Genomic DNA, 21,599 nt, shown 5'->3' with positions numbered 1-21,599 from the left:
CCTTTGTGTGCCGGCCCAGTCACATAATATCTACGGCTTTTCACACACACAAGTGAATGCAAGGCATACTTGGTCAACATCCATACAGGTCACACTGAGGGTGGCCGTATAAACAACTTTAACACTGTTACAAATATGCGCCACACTGTGAACCCACACCAAACAAGAATGACAAACACATTTCGGGAGAACATCCGCACCGTAACACAACATAAACACAACAGAACAAATACCCAGAACCCCTTGCAGCACTAACTCTTCCGGGACGCTACAATATACTACCCCCTCCTCATGATCTCTCAGGGAGAGCATGTCCCAAATTCCAAGCTGCTGTTTTGAGGCATGTTAAAAAAAATTGTGCACTTTGTGACTTCAATAATAAATATGGCAGTGCCATGTTGGCATTTTTTTCCATAACTTGAGTTGATTTATTTTGGAAAACCTTGTTACATTGTTTATTGCATCCAGCGGGGCATCACAACAAAATTAGGCATAATAATGTGTTAATTCCACGACTGTATATATCGGTATAGGTTGATATCGGAATCGGTAATTAAGAGTTGGACAATATCGGAATATCGGATATCGGCAAAAAAGCCATTATCGGACATCTCTAGTCTGAGTCCATTCTTTAAGTTTGGTGATCCGAATCAATCTTGATGTCTAAACAAGCACGTCCACCTCGTGGTGACGCCACGACGCAGCCAAACTGCAAAACCCTGCGAACAGAAGCATCCACAACTGTGTGCACGCCAAAATGCATGAAGCTCATGATTTGACGCTTTGACCTTGTTTATCCAACATTGTAAGAAAGGACAAAATCCATCATAGTTCCCTTTTAATCAAAAGTGTACCGTATTTTTCGGAGTATAAGTCGCTCCGGAGTATAAGTCGCACCGTCCGAAAATGCATAATAAAGAAGGAAAAAAATATATATATAAGTCGCATTTTTGGGGGAAATTTATTTGATAAAACCCAACACCAAGAATAGACATTTGAAAGGCAATTTAAAATAAATAAAGAATAGTGAACAACAGGCTGAATAAGTGTACGTTATATGAGGCATAAATAACCAACTGAGAACGTGCCTGGTATGTTAACGTAACATATTATGGTAAGAGTCATTCAAATAACTATAACATATAGAACATGCTATACGTTTACCAAACAATCTGTCACTCCTAATCGCTAAATCCCATGAAATCTTCTTCCTCGGTGTCGCTTCTAAACAACTCTGCCAACTCCAAAGGTAGACAATGCGCCGCTTCCTCTTCTATCGGTACGTCGCTTACGTCAGAGTCATCGTCAGTTGCGGTTCCAATTATTCCAGCCTTTCTGAAGCCGGACAGGATGGTTTCGGTTGTCACCGAAGCCCATGCTTTGTCGATCCATCCAATGTTGAAATGATCAATTTTCATAGGTACGGAAGTAGTAGCAGGTAGCATTTTTTTTTTCACAATGCACTTTTGCCATGGCCCACAATGCACTTCTGCCACGACCCGCCCCCACCAAATTTGTATTGGTTGACGTGTGTGTGTGACGATTGCTAATATACGCCTAGTCTCTTACGGGAATGAGATAAATAATATTATTTGACATTTTACGGTAATGTGTTAATAATTTCACACATAAGTCGCTCCAGAGCAGGGGTCACCAACGCGGTGCCCGTAAGGACCAGATGAGTAGCCCGCTGGCTTGTTCTAAAAATAGCTCAAATAGCAGCACTTACCAGTGAGCTGCCTCTATTTTTTAAATTGCATTTATTTACTAGCAAGCTGGTCTCGCTTTGCTCGACATTTTTAATTCTAAGAGAGACAAAACTCAAATAGAATTTGAAAATCCAAGAAAATATTTTAAAGACTTGGTCTTCACTAACTGACAAAGAAACAGATAACAGATTTGGTGTCCAGTTCAAAGTGTGACATGATTTATTTAAAAATTTGAGAGTTGACTTTTGTGTTTTACATGAGTTATTATTTGTACAAACATGGTGCAAAGTAATTCATGATTTGATTTTGATTTTTTTTTTTAACGTTGATGTTCCAGGTAATCTTATCTTCAGTGAAGGTTTAGGATAGGCAAATATAAGCTTTGGCTTCAGCCTATTCCTTTTTCGGTCATTCTTTTTCTTTTCTTTTCTTTTCCTTTTGTGTGTAAATGTGTATGATTGTTAAATATGTTTAGTCTGTACTTATAAACTGGTCACACAAAATGGTTAATGGTTGATGGTTGATTATGTGACTGAAATAAACTCATTTCATTCATTCATTCATTTATTAAATTTCATTCAAAAATCAACGTCACAACCTGACATTTTAATTTATTTGTTAAAAAATGTTAGTGGCTAGCTAGTTAAAATGGGATATTGTGATTTCACAAGACTGTCTTAGAAGTGATCATTTGAAAATGTTCAATTTGAAAAATGTGCACTTAGAGAAAATATAAAAAATAAAGTGTTGCATATTGATATTTATCTGTTTCTATATATATTTATTGTGAGAAATCATTAAGATGATCAGTGTTTCCACAAATATAAATATCATTAATTATTAATAATAACATAGAGTTAAAGGTAAATTGAGCAAATTGGCTATTTCTGGTAATTTATTTAAATGTGTATCAAACTGGTAGCCCCTGCGATGAGGTGGCGACTTGTCCAGGGTGTACCCCGCCTTCCGCCCAATTGTAGCTGAGATAGGCTCCAGCGCCCCCCCGCGACCCCAAAGGGAATAAGCGGTAGGAAATGGATGGATGGACACTGGTAGCCCTTCGCATTTATCAGTACCCAAGAAGTAGCTCTTGGTTTCAAAAAGGTTGGTGACCCCTGCTCCAGAGTTTAAGTCGTACCCCCGGCCAAAATATGAAAAAAAACTGCGTCTTATAATCCGAAAAATACGCTAATTCATCTGCTTTTAAAAATGAATCACTCGACAGCGCTAGTTTTAAAGGGGAACATTATCACCAGACCTATGTAAGCGTCAATATATACCTTGATGTTGCAGAAAAAAGACCATATATTTTTTTAACCGATTTCCGAACTCTAAATGGGTGAACTTTGGCGAATTAAACGCCTTTCTATTATTCGCTCTCGGAGCGATGACGTCACAACGTGACGTTACATCGGGAAGCAATCCGCCATTTTCTCAAACATATTACAAACACCAAGTCAAATCAGCTTTGTTATTTTCCGTTTTTTCGACTGTTTTCCGTACCTTGGAGACATCATGCCTCGTCGGTGTGTTGTCGGAGGGTGTAACAACACGAACAGGGACGGATTCAAGTTGCACCATTGGCCCAAAGATGCGAAAGTGGCAAGAAATTGGTCGTTTGTTCCGCACACTTTACCGACGAAAGCTATGCTACGACAGAGATGGCAAGAATGTGTGGATATCCTGCGACACTCAAAGCAGATGCATTTCCAACTGGACTGGACAGATCAGCTTTCAGGAAAAGAGAGCGGATGAGGGTATATCTACAGAATATAGTAATTGAGGAAAACTGGGCTGTCTGAACTCTCAAAGTGCATGTTGTTGCCAAATGTATTTCATATGCTGTAAACCTAGTTCATAGTTGTTAGTTTCCTTTAATGCCAAACAAACACATACCAATCGTTGGTTAAAAGGCGATCGCCGAATTCGTCCTCGCTTTCTCCCGTGTCGCTGGCTGTCGTGTCGTTTTCGTCGGTTTCGCTTGCATACGGTTCAAACCGATATGGCTCAATAGCTTCAGTTTCTTCTTCAATTTCGTTTTCGCTACCTGCCTCCACACTACAACCATCCGTTTCAATACATGCGTAATCTGTTGAATCGCTTAAGCCGCTGAAATCCGAGTCTGAATCCGAGCTAATGTCGCTATTCCTTGCTGTTCTATCCGCCATGTTTGTTTGTATTGGCATCACTGTGTGACGTCACAGGAAAATGGACGGGTGTATATAACGATGGTTAAAATCAGGCACTTTGAAGCTTTTTTTAGGGATACTGCATGATGGGTAAAATTTTGAAAAAAACTTTGAAAAATAAAATAAGCCACTGGGAACTGATTTTTAATGGTTTTAACCCTTCTGAAATTGTGATAATGTTCCCCTTTAAGTAAGGTGAATGCCTCCCGGTTTCTAACGTCTCTTTGCCTTGCAGGTGTCCTTTTTGCTCAGGCAGCAGCTGGGTCAGCCCCGTCGGGCGCTTCCCTCTCCAGCAGGGCTGTGGGCAGTCGCCTCGCACCTCAACCGCCACCGCAGCAGCAGAACATACCTACCTCAACCTCCAACAACCCAGTGTCTTAACAAAGCCTCAGCCTTTCCTCCTTTTATTTTATTTTTTAGATATCATGCTAAGTAAAGCCAAAAAACAAGCTCATTTTCTACATAGTCTATGCCAAAAACAAAAAAAACAAAACCTACACAGAGACACAAACTGTAAGTCACTCACTTGAAACACACACTCAGGTTTTCTGTCATCAATTCACCTCTTTTGTTCTTCATAGTCAACGATCATTTTGGAGGCGAGCCTCCACACAGAGAGCCAGTATATGTAAAAGACGTGTGTATGTACAACCTGTGAATTATTTATTTCTGCATACATGTACAGTTAATGGAAGAACAAAAGAGAAAGGGGGACATGCACTGTTTACACTCACAAACACAGCTACTGACTGACAGTAATGTTTTACATTCTCTTTATTTTGCTATATATCTATATTATTTTTATCATTTAAATCTTTATCAATCCTCTCACTGCGGGGTGGGGGGAAAAAAAATCATCTATATATTTAGAGGTCTATAGAAAAAGTACAGAATATCTTCTATTTTTAATCAGAAAAGCTTTAAAAAGTATATGTGGTTTCTTTGGGCGTATAACAATGCACCATTATGACCTACTTCTGTGGAAAACCAGAGACCTTATTCGCACGGCGGACGTTTTTCCAGCAGTCTTGTGCTCCTGTTTGGTGAAACGAAACCCGGGCCACACATCTCGAATCTGAAACGGGAGGATTTGAGGATTGTTATGTTTATTTCTATTAATATATTGGGCCAGACGAGGTGATGGCGCGACGTCCCCGCGGAATTCACGCCGTGTTGTCTTCTCCGGTTTTGCAGTAAAGCGTCAAAGCTTAGTCTTAGTCCTGGATGACTGTTCCTGCAAGTACATTGGTACCTCGGTTTGCGGGGGTAATCAAAATAGGATGAAATCTGAAGCAATTACAGATAATCCATTAATCCCATCCAGACACCCAAAACATGACCCAAAAACACATTCTATAGTTTTTTTTCTTGAATTCAAGTGTTTTTTCTTTATCATAGTGCTTGAACTTGCAACTTTCTTTGGCCCCATGGGGACTCTACCAGCGACTGAGTCACCAACGTATTCGATTGTGGGGATGATACACCAAAAAAAGCGCAATATCTAAGCCGTGCAATAACCTAGATCAGTGGTTCTCCAACTTTTCTCACCAAGTGACACCACGGAAAACACTTGCCTCTCCAATATTGACCAATATTAAAATACAGTAGCGTAATAAGCCTAAGTATTCATTAAAAACAAGGCAGATGTTTTATTGAACAAGTGTATTTCATATTTTTTGGTAACATTACACACAGTTTGAACAGTAACAATGTGTTTGAATATAGAACAAATAAAACACTGTACTTTAATCAAGTGATTATTTGGGGTACCACTACTGGTACCCGTACCACAGTTAGACAATCACTGGCCTAGGTTGTCTGTCTATCTGTGTTGGCCCTGTGATGAGGTGGCGACTTGTCCAGGGTGTACCCCGCCTTCCGCCCGAATGCAGCTGAGATAGGCTCCAGCACCCCCCCGCGACCCCAAAAGGGACAAGCGGTAGGAAATGGATGGATGTATTTAATATTTTTGGTAACATTACACACAATTTGAACAGTAACAATGTGTTTGAATATGTGAATGTTGTCTGTCTATCTGTGTTGGCCCTGCGATGAGGTGGCGACTTGTCCAGGGTGTACCCCGCCTTCCGCCCGAATGCAGCTGAGATAGGCTCCAGCACGCCCCGCGACCCCAAAAGGGACAAGCGGTAGAAAATGGATGGATGGATGGATGTCTTTAATATTTTTGGTAACATTACACACAATTTGAACAGTAACAATGTGTTTGAATATGTGAATGTTGTCTGTCTATCTGTGTTGGCCCTGCGATGAGGTGGCGACTTGTCCAGGGTGTATACCACCTTCCGCCCGAATGCAGCTGAGATAGGCTCCAGCACCCCCCGTGGCCCCAAACGGGACAAGCGGTAGAAATTAGATGGCTGGATGGACGTATTTAATATTTTTGGTAACATTACACACAATTTGAACAGTAACAATGTGTTTCAATATGTGAATGTTGTCTGTCCATCTGTGTTGGCCCTGCGATGAGGTGGCGACTTGTCCAGGGTGTACCCCGCCTTCCGCCCGAATGCAGCTGAGATAGGCTCCAGCACCCCCCCGCGGCCCCAAAAGGGACAAGCGGTAGAAAATGGATGGTTGTATTTAATATTTTTGGTAACATTACACACAATTTGAACAGTAACAATGTGTTTGAATATAGAACAAATAAAACACTGTACTTTAATCAAGTGATTATTTGGGGTACCACTACTGGTACCCGTACCACAGTTTGACAATCACTGGCCTAGGTACAGTGGAAAATGTATCAACTTAATTAGTTGTTAAGCAGGGTCATAAATCGAAAAGTTTGTACATTGAAGCAAAGTTCTCCATAAGAAACGTGAAGAATGGGTTCTACATTTTAGTCAAAGTTTAAACACAATATAGAGCGCTATACAGCACTGTGTGTCAAACATACATAACAAGGGGGCGACGGATCAACTTTCTATTCAATAACAAAACCAAAACAACAACAACTCGCTGAGCCGCCCTGCCGACACGCACACACACTGCCACTAGCCCTGTGGTGCACTCACAGTTTGAAATCACAAAACTCCTTCACTTTAACCGCCAGGTGGCTACAGTGATTTTGGAACAGAAAATAAAAATATTACCTTGTTGGTTATTCTTATCGGTGGGTAGAGGGGGAGGAAGTGTCGACAACGCTGCGGATACTTCCTGAACGTTTCAAACCACGCATCCCTCGTCCATTGCTTCCTTTGAGCCAGCATAACAAGAAGAATGTTGTAAAAAGGCTAATATGAGCACTTCAAAAGCACACAAAGTAGCACGCCAGTTGCGCTGCTTGGCACAAAATGGGTGGATGGAACGTTTGTACGCTGAGACGAAGTTCGTACAACAAATAATACTTTTCTTTCCGCCTTGAGAAGTTTGTATAATGAGGGGTTTGTAAATCGATGTTCCACTGTGTACGAAAAAAACGGGCAAATGTTCACAGGAAAAGCGAGGTACCATTGTACTTGTCCTACTAAGAATGTTCTCAGGTGTCCGGTTGGCGAATCGTCGTGTTTGCAAAGCGGGAAAAGATCACTTCCGATCGTTTTAATATCTGTTTTTAAGCTTGTCTTTCTCGTGAAGTGATTTGTCTTAAGGTCCGATGCATGTGCGTTGTTTGTGGATAAAGCTTAAAAGGAAACATTTCCTTTTCGTCTGTCCTTGTTGCCGCGGAGACGCTCCACCGGACAATCAGGCGTCAGGAGAGCTGTGCTTCAGAGGATATATATTTAGTTTTAGCTCATATCTGCCACTTTCTTGTTGCTTTTCGGTGTGTTTTTATAGATGTCGGATACATTTATTTGTTGTGTTTTTCATTTGGCATGACTTTGATCCAAGTGCTTCTTACATAGCCTTGTGCTGCTTGGAGGACCATGTCCGTCTGCGGGACACAAACAGAGACGCCGTCTCTGGCCTCCTCGGACGCGGGCGCTTTTGAAAATGTCTTTGCAGTTTGAACTAGCTCAATTATTCAATGTCGTGACCTTTTTTTTTTTACCTCTCTTGTTAAAAGATTGTCCCTCATCTCGTACCACACTACGCCAAACAACCTCATTCGTACTAAAGCTAAGGTTTGTTTCTTGAGGCCTTAAACAGTATGACAGTCTTTTTTTTTTCTTTTTTTTTTTTTTTAACTGGTTCTGGGCAAATATCACCAGATGCTGTTTTGATCCGGGCCTTGCTTTTCTTACGACCACCAGCAGCTACACAAACATGGCCGCCCTTCTCTTTGCTCAGAGAGTCCGCTCTGCTGCTGTCATCCTTTGATTGTACCTCGGCTGGTTTTATTACTTCAGGGAAAGACAAAACTGAACTTAGGGAGTATCGAGGTCGCACTTGACGTCATACAGTTACGGTAATTAAGTCGACGTTCTACTACGATCATAAAAGTATATACACTATATTGCCAAAAGTATTTGGGGCGGTATAGCTCGGTTGGTGGAGTGGCCGTGCCAGCAACTTGAGGGTTGCAGGTTCGATCCCCGCTTCCACCATCCTAGTCACTGCTGTTGTGTCCTTGGGCAAGACACTTTACCCACCTGCTCCCAGTGCCACCTACACTGGTTTAAATGTAACTTAGATATTGGGTAAAGCGCTTTGAGTCACTAGAGAAAAGCGCTATATAAATATAATTCACTTCACTCCACCTGCCTTTACTCACATATGAACTTGAAGTGCCATCCCATGGAATTGTCCGAAATGTTTTGGTATCCTGGAGCATTCAAAGTTCCTTTCACTGGAACTAAGGGGGCCAAGCCCAACTCCTGAAAAACAACCCCACACCATAATTCCTCCTCTACTAAATTTCACACTCGGCACAATACAGTCTGAAATGTAGCGTTCTCCTGGCAACCTCCAAACCCAGACTGGTCCATCAAGATTGCCAGAAGGAAAAGAGTGGCTAATCAGTCCAGAGAAGGCGTCTCCACTGCTCTAGAGTCCAGTGGCGACGTGCTTTACACCACTGCATCCCACGCGTTGCATTGGACTTGGTGATGTATGGCTTAGATACAGCTGCTCGGCCATGGAAACCCATTCCATGAAGCTCTCTGCGTACTGTACGTGGGCTAACTGGAAGGTCACGTGAAGTTTGGAGCTCTGTAGCAACTGACTGTGCAGAAAGTCTTTGCACTATGCGCTTCAGCATCTGCTGACCCCTCTCTGTCAGTTTACGTGGTCTACCACTTGGTGGCTGACTTGCTGTTGTTCCCAAACTCTTCACTTTTCTTATAATAAAGTCGACTTTGGAATATTTAGGAGCGAATAAATTTCACGACTGCATTTGTAGCATCCTATGACAGTTCCACGCTGGAAATCACTGAGAGCGGCCCATTCTTTCACAAATGTTTGTTGAAACAGTCTCCATGCCTAAGTGCTTGATTTTATACACCGGGCCAAGTGATTAGGACACCTGATTCTCATCATTTGGATGGGTGGCCAAATACTTTTGGCAATATAGTGTATCTTGTTGAGGATTTAGAAAATTTGAAATATTCACAAACAATTAACTTTGCAATACATTGGCACCTTCAACACCACCAAACTGTCTGTGTGAGTTGCTAAAAAGTGATTGTGTATTCCAGGGGTGTCCAAACTTTCTCAACGAGGGCTACATACTGACAAAAAAAAATCAAAAGATGCGGGGGATATTTACACACACACACACATATATATATATATATATATATATATATATATATATATATATATATATATATATATATATATATACATATTTGTGTATGACATTCTGACAATAAAATTGCATTTATATCAAAATATTGAGGTATTTTTTATTAATTTAATTATTTTTTTCAAGTACGTAATTTACTATGATTAATTATCATATTAACACACACATTTATATATATATATTTTTTTATATATATTTTTTTTTAAATCAGATTAATTATACTTAAAAATTGTTATTAATCTTGACTAATCAGAGTAAATGGCTTACTTGCATGATTTAAATCAACTTCCAAAAAGCCAATATTTTGACTCAAATGCAATTGTCATTGTCAGAATGTCATATGCAAATATTTTTAAATGAATGACTTGAATGCGCGTCATTTATTTGCTCAAAACTTCAAAACAGTTCTATCACTTGTCCAGTCGGGTATTTATTGTGAAGTGAAATTTGGCACCGAGCACACCAGACGGTCTCTTCACTCATCTTTGGACTGCTGTGTGCATTGATCTGATCACAGATCGATCGGGTAAACATCCGTGGAAAAAAGTATGTCTCGGTCAAAATAAGTTGCATGATTAATCTGAATTTATACATGATTAGTGCCATATTTATTTGTGATTAATGGCATGCGTTAACGCATTAGCTTTGACAACCCTAATGTGTATATGTATGTATATTTATATACATATATATATATATATATATATATATACTGTATATATATATATATATATATATATATATATATATATATATATATACAGTATATGTATATATAAAGAAAAACACCTCAGCTTTCTGTAATAGGTGACAAAGTGTATTATTAGTCGTAGTAGTCGTCTGAACTTTCTCTCCAATTTTTTTTTGTAGCTTTTTTTTCTTCTCGGGAAGAATCTTGACTTTAGTCTTGTAATAATGTAACTTTTTCCTTCAACTGAATTTCCCCCTATTTGCGACTATATTGTTTGTTTTGCTTTTTTTCCTCAAAATATTGCAACTTAATTATTTCTTATTTTTTTATTTTAGCTTTATGCTTTATGCTTTGCTCATAATATATTTACTTTATTCTCATAAAATTAGATAACTTTTTTAACCTAATAAAATGTCTTTACTCTCATTAACAATACATGTTTTCATTTTGCCATATATACATACATATGTGTATGTATATGGCATATATACAGTATATACATACATGTGTATATATACTGTATATATATATGTATATGTGTGTATATATATATGTATATACATACATGTTTATATACTGTATATATGTGTTTATATATATGTATGTGTGTATATATATGTATGTATGTATACATTTATATATATACATATATGTATGTATATATATATATATATATATACACTATATATATATATATATGTGTGTGTGTGTATATATGTATATATATATATATATATATATATATATATATATATATATATATATATATATATGTGTGTGTGTGTATATAACTATGTATATATGTATACATATATAGTTAAAAAAAAAAGACTAGAACAATCACTTTATATACACTATTAAGTTAAAGATATTCAGCTTTTCTTTTTATATTATACCTTTTTGCTCTATTTACCCCATTTTTGCTGGGTTTATCTCTGTTAAAATTAATCTTTCCAATGTCCCGGGGGCCACAAACGTTCCCCGGGGCGCACTTTGGACACCCCTGTGTTAGCTGCAAAACACCGTATTGAGGGGGTTTATAACCCCACCCGTTTTCAAATGTAAGGCATTTGGAGGTGTATTAATTGTCTTACCCACTCGTGGTACCTTCAGAAAAGTTCCCAAATAATTACTTTATTTCACTCTGCGTTTGTTTAAAGTGTAAATAATATTCCTGAAGATATGACTCGTACGACGGAGGCGGTGTTATGGGCTCTTCGTGCCTTCTAAGTGCGGCCGGTAGGACGCGTGCACACTCAAGTCGCCACGCGAAAAAGCACGAATTCCCACTCGAGCGGCGTTGCGGCGCTTTTTAAAGACTTTTGTGTTATTTCGGAGAAAAGCTTTTAGATTTTTTGCTGCGCGCCAAGCTAGAGTAGCAGATGTCACAGATGCTGAAAAGAGCTGACAATCAAATCAAGCATCTGTTTGAGCGAGGCAAAATTCAATCAATCCTCATCTAAAGGATCAACATTTCTTTGTTTTTTTACATTTGCACCCCCCGTGACCTTTTGGCCCCCTTAGGCAACATTCAAGCACCTGCCCCCCCAGCCCCTGTATGGATCTGTTTGTTGTTTATCGACCATCCCTGTGAGGTATTTGCATTTGAACAGCAACTACTCTTTCTTTCGCTACGTAGTTTTCTTCTCTCCATCGTATCAAATCTCCATGTTTGCAGGGGCGTGCTGGTGACAATCAGGAGATATCGTGACAACGCTGTATACCTCCAAACACTCTTAACATACCCGTTTAGACACCTTTCTACCTCAGCGACTAAAAAGGTTGGAAAAGTTTAAAAAAAAAAAAAGAATTTTTTTTAATGTTAACTTTCACTTGGTGTGGGATGTTATCACCACCGCAGACCATCAGATATCAGCTCATTTCTGCTTTGGAAAGCAGAAAGCATTAGTGACCCCGTGTCCAAAGTCCAGGCCCACGGTTAGTTTTTTTTTATTGCCAGGCGGCATATTCTACACCTAAAAAAGGAAACACACACCTTCACTTTTGGTTTTACCATCGACGGTGGGACCTCGCTTTGTGGACGCCCCACTTTTGAACGAAAAATGTCACCCGATTTTCGCATTCCGTCTTTTGTATCTCACGTATAAATAGTGAGGGGTGCTGAAAAAAAAATGCTTAACATCCGAATTACAATTATTTCTTCTTATTAAAATTCTAAATTCGCTAAAATATAAGATTTTTTTTATTATTAATATTTTGATTATTAATATATTTTTTTAAATATATATATATATATATATATATTTGGTAATACTTCAGTATGGGGAACACATATTCACCATTAATGAATTGCTTATTAAGATGCAAATTAGTAACATATTGGCTCTTATTTAGTCATTATTAAGTACTTATTCTGCATGGCCTTATTTTACAACCAGTAAGCCATTAACTAAGAGTCTTCCCTCAATTCCCTCAGAATTATTGCTTATTAGTAACCCTAACCCTTATATGTTCCCCTAGTGTCCAAATAACTATAAATTAAGTCTTTGTTACTTTAATAAGCAACTAATTAATGGTGAATATGTTCCCCATACTAAAGTGTTACCTTATATTCCATCCCGACAAGCCTGCTTTGTGAAACAGGCTTGCCGGGATGAAATAGCCTCAGTTTTTTCCTGACCTAGCGTATATTCCGCTCTACCCCGGTATTGAGCACTGTACAACGGATAAACCACAGAAACCTCGACTATATATATTATATATATATATGTATATATATATAATATATATATATATATATATATATATATATATTTGGTAAAACTTCAGTATGGGGAACACATATTCAGCATTAATTAATTGCTTATTAAGATGCAAATTAGTAACATATTGGCTCTTAATTAGTCATTATTAGGTACTTATTAATGCCTTATTCTGCATGGCCTTGTTATGCAACCAGTAAGCCATTAGCTAAGAGTCTTACCTCAATAACCTCAGAATTATTGCTTATTAGTAACCCTAACCCTTATGCGTGTGTTCCAGAGTGTCCAAATAACTCTAAATTAAGTCTTTGTTACTTTAATAAGCAACTAATTAATGGTGAATATGTTCCCCATACTAAAGTGTTACCTTATATTCCATCCCGACAAGCCTGCTTTGCGAAACCGGCTTGGCGGGATGAAATAGCCTCTGCTTTTTCCCGACCTAACGTGTATTCTGCTCTACCCAGGTATTGAGCACTGTACAATGGATAAACCACAGAAACCTCGACTATATATATGTATACATATATATGTGTATGCATATATATATATATATATATATATATATATATATATATATATATATATATATATATATATATATATATATATATATATATACATACTTTTTTCCCGATTTTCTTTGGAAAAAAAAACGTTTTTTAGGGTATGTTCGCGTTTAACTTGCTGTGCTTTGACATCATTCGTCAACAGCTAAGAGGATACTTTTGTAACCTGTTGCCTGTTTTGAAAAGGCTGTATTATATTTCTGAATCAAATCGTCACCCAAGAATCGGAATCAAATCGCGAGTTGTTCTACAATAGATAGGACAGCAACGGTGTAGCAGCCGTGCATTTAAGGCAATGCAATACAATGCTTTTCGTATTGGAAATAATTAATAACTTGCTGATTTCTCAACTGATTTTCATGCAGTTTACTTTTGTCAACATATCATGTGCTATGCATACATTTATGCATACATTTACTTCTAAAAAGGCCATCGCCAGTGTCCTTGTTTGAACAATACAGCGTATTTTGCAACGGTATGCAGCACAATGGGCCACAATTCTTGTTGTCTTTGTTTCCGTGCCGTCTACAATAATGGAACACCCCAGCACTGTGTTCCTACTATCTTAGGTATGTAGCTTAAAGGGGCATGACGTACTCAGTCAATAGTGTTTCTCACTTTCTTTATCAAAGTGCTGGCACTCGCAACTTCCTTTGGTTTCATGGTGGCCTATTTTGTGGTCGTACTTAATATTAAAAAAAACAACCTCAGAAACTGCAGGATTATTTGTTTGGCCAGTCGATTCCGCACAATGTTGTGCGGGCGAGGTGCATGGGGCCAAAGAGAGTTGCGAGTGCCAGCACTTTGATAAAGAAGGTGAGAAACACTATGGGATTCAAGAAGAAATAACACATAGCTGCTTGTTTTTGTTGGCATAGTCTAAAAACTGAACTAATTATTTATTAATTAACTTCAGTGGCACTTCCTTTTCATTAGTAATCCGTTCAAAAAATAATAATAATCGTACAAAAACCGAAGCAATTTTTCCCATAAGAAAGAATGGAAATGGAAATCCAATTAACCGTTTCGAGACAGTCAAAAATATTACCACAAAACACATTTTATAGAGAATTAATATAGTTTTACATACAGACAACAAGGAAAAATACATATAAATGATCAATTAAATATTTACCCTCACTTTTACCTTTTATTAAAGACTTTTGTTGGCAAATACGGCGACGAGCTCGAAGGGGCCATCTTACTATGCATCGAGTTATTTTGTGAATTCAGTAGTGTTTCTCACTGGGATTTTTTTTTATCAAAGTGCTGGCACTCGCAACTCTCTTTGGCCCCATGGTTGCTTATTTTGTAGTCGTACTCAATATAAAAAATTTTAAAAAACAGCTCAAAGACTGAGTCACCAACGCGTCGGATTCTTTGTTTTGTGGTCAAACGGACAAGTTAGTTAGGCGCGATGTTTGGCCGTGCGATAACCGAGACGAAATACCAAAATCGAGGCAAAGTTTTTATGAATATTTGTGTGAAAAGTGGGGCGTTCGAAAACCGAGGTAACACTGTTTATTATTATATACCCTATTTTCTGGACTATAGAGCGAGCGCACAGGTGTATACAAGCCGCACCCACCAAATTGTATATAAAGACATTTTGTTAACTATAGTCAGCAGATATATACCGCTACAAAAAATTCTGTAAATGTTAATTTACATACTTTTATTGTTTCCAAACGGTGAATGTCACACGGTAGTAAAACGGCTGATCAAACAAAACAGAAGTCGGCTAAACAGACTCAATAACTCCATGGTCACAATTTGGTGAATTTACGAAACTGAAACAATACAAGCAGAATGCCATTGTAAGTTAATAATACTAACAAAAACACTTGTAAACGTGTTAGCATATTTGCTAATGCTAAAGACATTATGATAGCACGTACAAATATGCATGAAAACGCACCTACGTACATCACACATGAATTGTTTTAGTTATGTTGTAAAACTTACACACAAACCTTGCTTGGTGTGATAAATGACGAAGCCCTTTCGAGCAGAAACGCTACGGACGATTATACTTCCGGTTCAAGGCACGAAACCGGAAGTACATTTTTAATGCGTAGCACCTGCAATGTGCAAACTCGTCCAATGGATGGCGCCGTAGCACAAACAACGACACACCTTTTTCGGTCTATGAATGTTCACATTCATCCAGGTCGTTGTCATCTCAGGGCATTCACTCGATCGCAGCTGGACTAGTTAGTCTTAGAAGACCTTTCGACCCTCATCCGAGTAGGCTTCATCAGTTTGTGCTCATAGACAATTTCATACCAAAGACTATAAAAATGGGACCTATTACCTCCCTGCTTGGCACTCAGCATCAAGGGTTGGAATTGGGGGTTAAATCACCAAAAAATATTCCCGGGCGTGGCCACCGCTGCTGCTCACTGCTCCCCTCACCTCCCAGGGGGTGATCAAGGGTGATGGGTCAAATGCAGAGACTAATTTCACCACACCTAGTGTGTGTGTGACAATCATTGCTACTTTAACTTAACTTAGATTGGTCCGATTTAGTCCAACCCCAAATATTTATACTCCAAAAAAAAAAAACAGGAGGGTGTGTTTCGCCCTATCGTAGTGAGAACTAAACAGTCCAGTCGCGAACTTTCTCAGAGTTTCTGTCAGGGCAATATGAAAGCTATTTGTTGAATTCAAAACATCATGGCCATTAGCGAAGAAAAATCACTCATTTAGCAGCACCGTTTTATAAGCCGCAGGGTTCAAAGCATTGGGAAAAAGTAACGACTAGTCCGGAAAATAGGGTAGTTTGGTACTTTAAATGTCCCCTATAACAGTAGCGTCTTTAATGTAGAAAATGTATACCTCTTCTGGACACCCCCGCTTTAAGCGTTCATAATATGAGTGACTCTTTTGAACGAGTATTTTTGCTGCGAAGGCAGGATCCTCTAACACCGAAACATTTCTGAAAAGAGTCTTAACTGTATAGCAAAGAAGGTTTCTGGTAGATGTTTATTTTTCTTTCCCGAATGCTGCTAAAAGTTGATGCGAGGACCGGCTTTGTGTCGATCGGCCTCTTCCGCACATTCTGGAACGCAGCAGAAGTGAAACTGTTGGGAGTCGAATCACTTCCGATCCATTTTGCTCCCTGTGTTTAAAAGCATCCAACAAAAAGACTGTCCTAATGTTGCTGCTGTAAATCCATTCGCGGAACATTTATCACAGCTTTTTTTTTTACGGGTTGGGGGGGTGCTGGTGGAACCTTACCACTGACGGGTGGACTGCAAAGGATGATGAAAGTATAACAAGATGCCTTCTGCTGTGACAATTGTATGAATTAATCTGATTACTAAAATTTATGGAATATGCTTTTAGGGGATTATATCATCTGTTTTTTGTTTTTTTTGCTATTTCTTTGCTTTTATTTTTGAACATGCTGTAGCAATCCGGCACACAGAGATTACATTTTAGAGCAGATTTATTCATTTAGAGATGATAATGTGACTTTTTTTTTTTTTTTTTTTAGGGAAGCACGTGCTTCCCGTCGACGTCAGATAGGAAGTGAGGCCTCGTGTCTTGTCTCTTTAAACTTCTCAGGAAAATCTACCTCTACCTCCATTTTGACGCGTTCAGGTGTCAAGTAAAAAGTGGGTGCATAAAGAGGGCGTGTTACAGCTTAACGCTTCTGCTGATGTGAGGACCAACAGCAGGGAACCCACGGCTCAATAGTACTGCTGTTTTAGCACTGCAAGTAGTTTTCAGTCTGTTCACTTAATGTGTGCTTATTCCTTCTTTATCTAGACATGATTTTTGATGAATGGGTTTCTTAGTAACCATGGTGACAGTGAAGTGGACAGGCAATGCAACTGTTTTCTTTTCATTTTTTTATTTTTTTTTTGATGGGTGAGGAGTTATTCTCTGCCTATTTTACTCGATAAGCGTTTGTGTGAATACTTTAATTTTGAAATTAATAAAATATCAACTTTCTTAAATGTCAACATTTCCTGTGGATGTGTTTTTATTTTAATTCAGCCCTATAGATTATAAACTATGGACGTAGAATTGTCTCACATTAACTTATATATACATATGCATATATTAATAAATATACAAATACAAATGTGATATACAAATAAATAATTTGTATAAATAAATGCGTATTTGTAAATATATTTTTGAGATTTGAAATTATATACAAATAAAATTTATAAATATAAAAATGTGACAAACAAATTAATCAAGAATTTGTATAAATCAACATGTATGTGAGATTTGAATATAAATATGTTTTGATTTTGAATTTGTATTTGTATTGAATTTGCATATGTGGATCGCTTTTTTGCTTTTGTGTCAATGAAACATTCCTCCCACAAACCAGATGCACAAATAAATGTGACCTACACACTCCCCTGAACTACCAGCAGAGGGCACTGCAGCCGGAGCGGTCTCGGTCATAGACATGGTCAGACACTGGCGAGCCAATCAGAGGCACACTAGGGAGGGTCATACGATGATTGATATAAATTGATGATGATTTGACACACATTGCACTGATAAGAGATCAGTATCTACATCGGGACAAGGTCATTAAACGGCATTGATACAATAAAATTAGCAGCTAGCACGGTATTTCAGATTAACTGGATACATTAGCATTAGCTAATACAACGCTATTGTTAGCAAGCTCAGGCCCGTTGTGCGTTCTCTCTGTAAAGACGTGGATTGTTTTTGTGCAGAGAACTCCGGGCATTTTGCATATAATGCGTATAATGCTCTGTGACCCAGACCGCTCTGGCTGCAGTGCCCTCTGCTGGTTGTTCAGGGGAGTGTGTAGGTCACATTTATTTGTGCATCTGGTTTGTGGGAGGAATGTCTCATCGACACAAATGCAAAAAAGAGATCCACATATGCAAATTCAATACAAATACAAATACAAAATCAAGCATATTTATATTTCAAATCTCCAAAATATATTTACAAATACACGTTTATTTATACAAATTCTTGATTTATTTGTATGTCACATTTTTATATTTATAAATTGTATTTGTATATATTTTCAAATCTCAAAAATATATTTACAAACATGTGTTTATTTATACAAATTATATATTTATTTTCATATCACATTTGTATTTGTATATTTATTAATATATGCATATGCATTAATATCATATTGATATATATAAGTTGATGTGAGACAATTCTACTTCCATACTAAACTGTGATTTTGTGTAATATTAGTAGTAGCATTTTTTTTTTTCTTAAATCAAATCTATAGTTAGAGTCAGATAACACTTTTGGTCCTCATCTGTAAAATCGCCACAATTTCACAAAAAAAAAATGTTTTCAATTGAACAGTTGAACATACACATTAAGGCACTTTAAATACAATACGATTACATATTTTACACCAGGTTGAGCAATTGACATCATGAAATTAAATATAATGTTAAATACAAACCAAACCTGTTAAAGAAAGTAAAAGTAAATATAAGACAAAATAAATGAGTTTAGTATAAAATATATAAATAATTAAAATAAATAGAAAACTGTTTAATATCTTGTAGATATCGCTATTTAAAATCACTTAAATTGCTTAAATAGCGATATTAATTTCAGGGTTGTTGTACTTTTTACAGACTTCCAAGATTGAATTAATAACTTGAAATCATTAAACCAACAATGAGAGAACTTGGGTCTCACTTTTAGAAAGCAACTTTTGTGAATGAAAAATGTAGCTTGCAATATAACAATAATAATAATGTTTTTTAGTTGGCTATCTTTAATAAATATGCCAAATTGTATCTATTCTATCACTATCATATAACTTTTGTCAACCATAATGCTCATGATTTGTTTCAAAAAAGTTATTACAAGGGTATATTCCATTAATAATTTCAAATTGTATTTCTTTGACTCTATGAATAATTGGATATGCAATATATATAGTCCTTATTTTCCCTAATTCTACTTTTGTAAACTCTTTTACTGAACACAATACTGCAAAATGTTTTGGTTTTGCTTAGCTTTTGTTTACACTTGGTTCACTTTCGGCGTTTCGTGGTGCGCTTCTTTCGCAAATAATTTGGGTTAAAAAAAAAGGGTTTGTTTGTTTTTTTGTCTTTATTCGAAACACGTTAAGAAATAATAAAAAACAAAGAATTATATATTCACGTCAGGTAAAATAACTTTTTTTTTTTCACTTTCTCGTTCAAATGTGCCACTTCCTGTCCTCCAGCCAATCGCCAGACAGGAAAACTGACGTAACTCATAAATTACAATTAAAACGACAGCACTCTTTCTCTGTTGGTGATAGGATACAAAATAATATAATCAGAAATTAACGCATGCATATATAATACATTAACACATTTAAACTACAAATACTAATATATGATTGTGCTTCACATTTTGTAATGAGTACCTTGCTGACAACTGACAAATAAACAATTGTTGCGTCCAAGTATTTTGCGAAAGTCACCAATGTGTTATTAAATGTGTGATTTCTGACAGTTTGATTGACGTTTTCTTGGAAACAAAAACTGGTACATTTTATGTCTGAGATCTAGTGACCTCCACTGGTGGAAAACGCGCATTACAACTATACACTATTGTGGCAAGTGATTATCAAACCAATACAGTCTGATTTAGGGGTGGGCTGATCGATCCTATGGCAACATTATCGATACCAAGGGTAGGCCCAGTATTGGGTCGACACTAGCGTGATGAGATTGACATATTTTTACATTCAAGTTCAAATATGTGTGGTTCTCTCCTTAGGGAATATGCCCTTGGACACGGGGGGCTTTGGAGCTAAATATATTAATATTGAATATAATTGTTGGCTTTTGTTCCCCTATTTTAGTGTTTTTCAACTTTTTTTGAGCCAAGGCACATTTTTTGCGTTGAAAAAATCCGGAGGCACACCACCAGCAGAAATCATTAAAAACGAAAAAGTCGTTGTCGCAATCGTTGGATATGACTTTAAAGCATAACCAAGCATGCATCAATATAGTTCTTGTCACAAAGTAGGTGTACTGTCACTAGCTGTCACATCACGCTGTGACTTATTTAGAGTTTTTTTGCTGTTTTCCTGTGTGTAGTGTTTTACTTCTTGTCTTGAGCTCCTATTTTGGTGGCATTTTCCCTTTTTTTTTGGTATTTTCCTGTAGCAGTTTCATGTCTTCCTTAGAGCGAAATTTCCCGTATCTACTTTGTTTTTATCCTTCTTCGTGGGGACATTGTCGATTGTCACGTCATGTTCGGATGTGCATTGTGTACGCCGTCTTTGCTCCACAGTAAGTCTTTGCTGGCGTCCAGCATTCTGTTTTTGTTGACTTTGAAGCCAGTTCAGTTTTAGTTTCGTTCTGCATAGCCTTCCCTAAGCTTCAATGCCTTTTCTTAGAGGCACTTACCTTTTGTTTATTTTTTGTTTAAGCATTAAATACCTTTTTACCTGCACGCTGCCTCCCGCTGTTTCCGACATCGACAAAGCAATTAGGTACCGGCCGCCACCTACTGATATAGAAGAGTATTACACGGTTACTCTGCCGAGCTCTAGTCAGCACAGACACTCAACAACAACACATCATTTGCAGACTATAATTACTGGTTTGCAAAAAATATTTTTTACCCCAAATAGGTGAAATTAGATCATCTCGCCACGGCACACGAGATTGTATCTCGCGGCACAGTGGTTGAAAAACACTGCCCTATTTGAGACTATTGTCTTTATTTTACTTCAACAATTGTACGTAATAAAATAAGACATTGTATTATTTTGTTGATATTATTACATGTATCTGAAATGGTATATATTGCTGAATTGTTAAAAAAAAATTATGTGGTAAAATATGTTTTTTTATTTGCCTATAACCTCTGGCGTGTGTGTTATTCTGATAATAATGATGAGGATTCAAATTTTGATGCTAAATAATCACAAAAAAATCATAGTAAAAAGTATTGGTATATTGGCAATACGCGTTGGTATCGGGATAGGCACCGAAAATTGCAGTATTGCCCACCCGTTCTTTCA

At 37.5% G+C, this 21,599-nt stretch overlaps 1 protein-coding gene across 2 annotated transcripts in view; it reads left to right on the top strand.

Annotated features, from left to right (window-relative positions):
- Window positions 1-9,565, top strand: part of arid3a (AT-rich interactive domain 3A) — a 142,618-nt gene extending 133,053 nt beyond the window's left edge. For both annotated transcript variants that reach the window (XM_061975907.2, XM_061975906.2), the window contains exon 9: window positions 4,134-9,565. In XM_061975907.2, coding sequence (XP_061831891.1) covers window positions 4,134-4,279 — 146 coding nt within the window. In that variant the 3' untranslated portion in view covers window positions 4,280-9,565. The remainder of the gene's footprint in view (window positions 1-4,133) is intronic.
- Window positions 9,566-21,599: the final 12,034 nt, after the last annotated feature.

The sequence above is a fragment of the Nerophis lumbriciformis genome, linkage group LG14, assembly GCF_033978685.3.
Source record: "Nerophis lumbriciformis linkage group LG14, RoL_Nlum_v2.1, whole genome shotgun sequence".
NCBI lineage: Eukaryota > Metazoa > Chordata > Actinopteri > Syngnathiformes > Syngnathidae > Nerophis > Nerophis lumbriciformis.
This window is presented reverse-complemented; position numbering and strand designations above follow the sequence as displayed.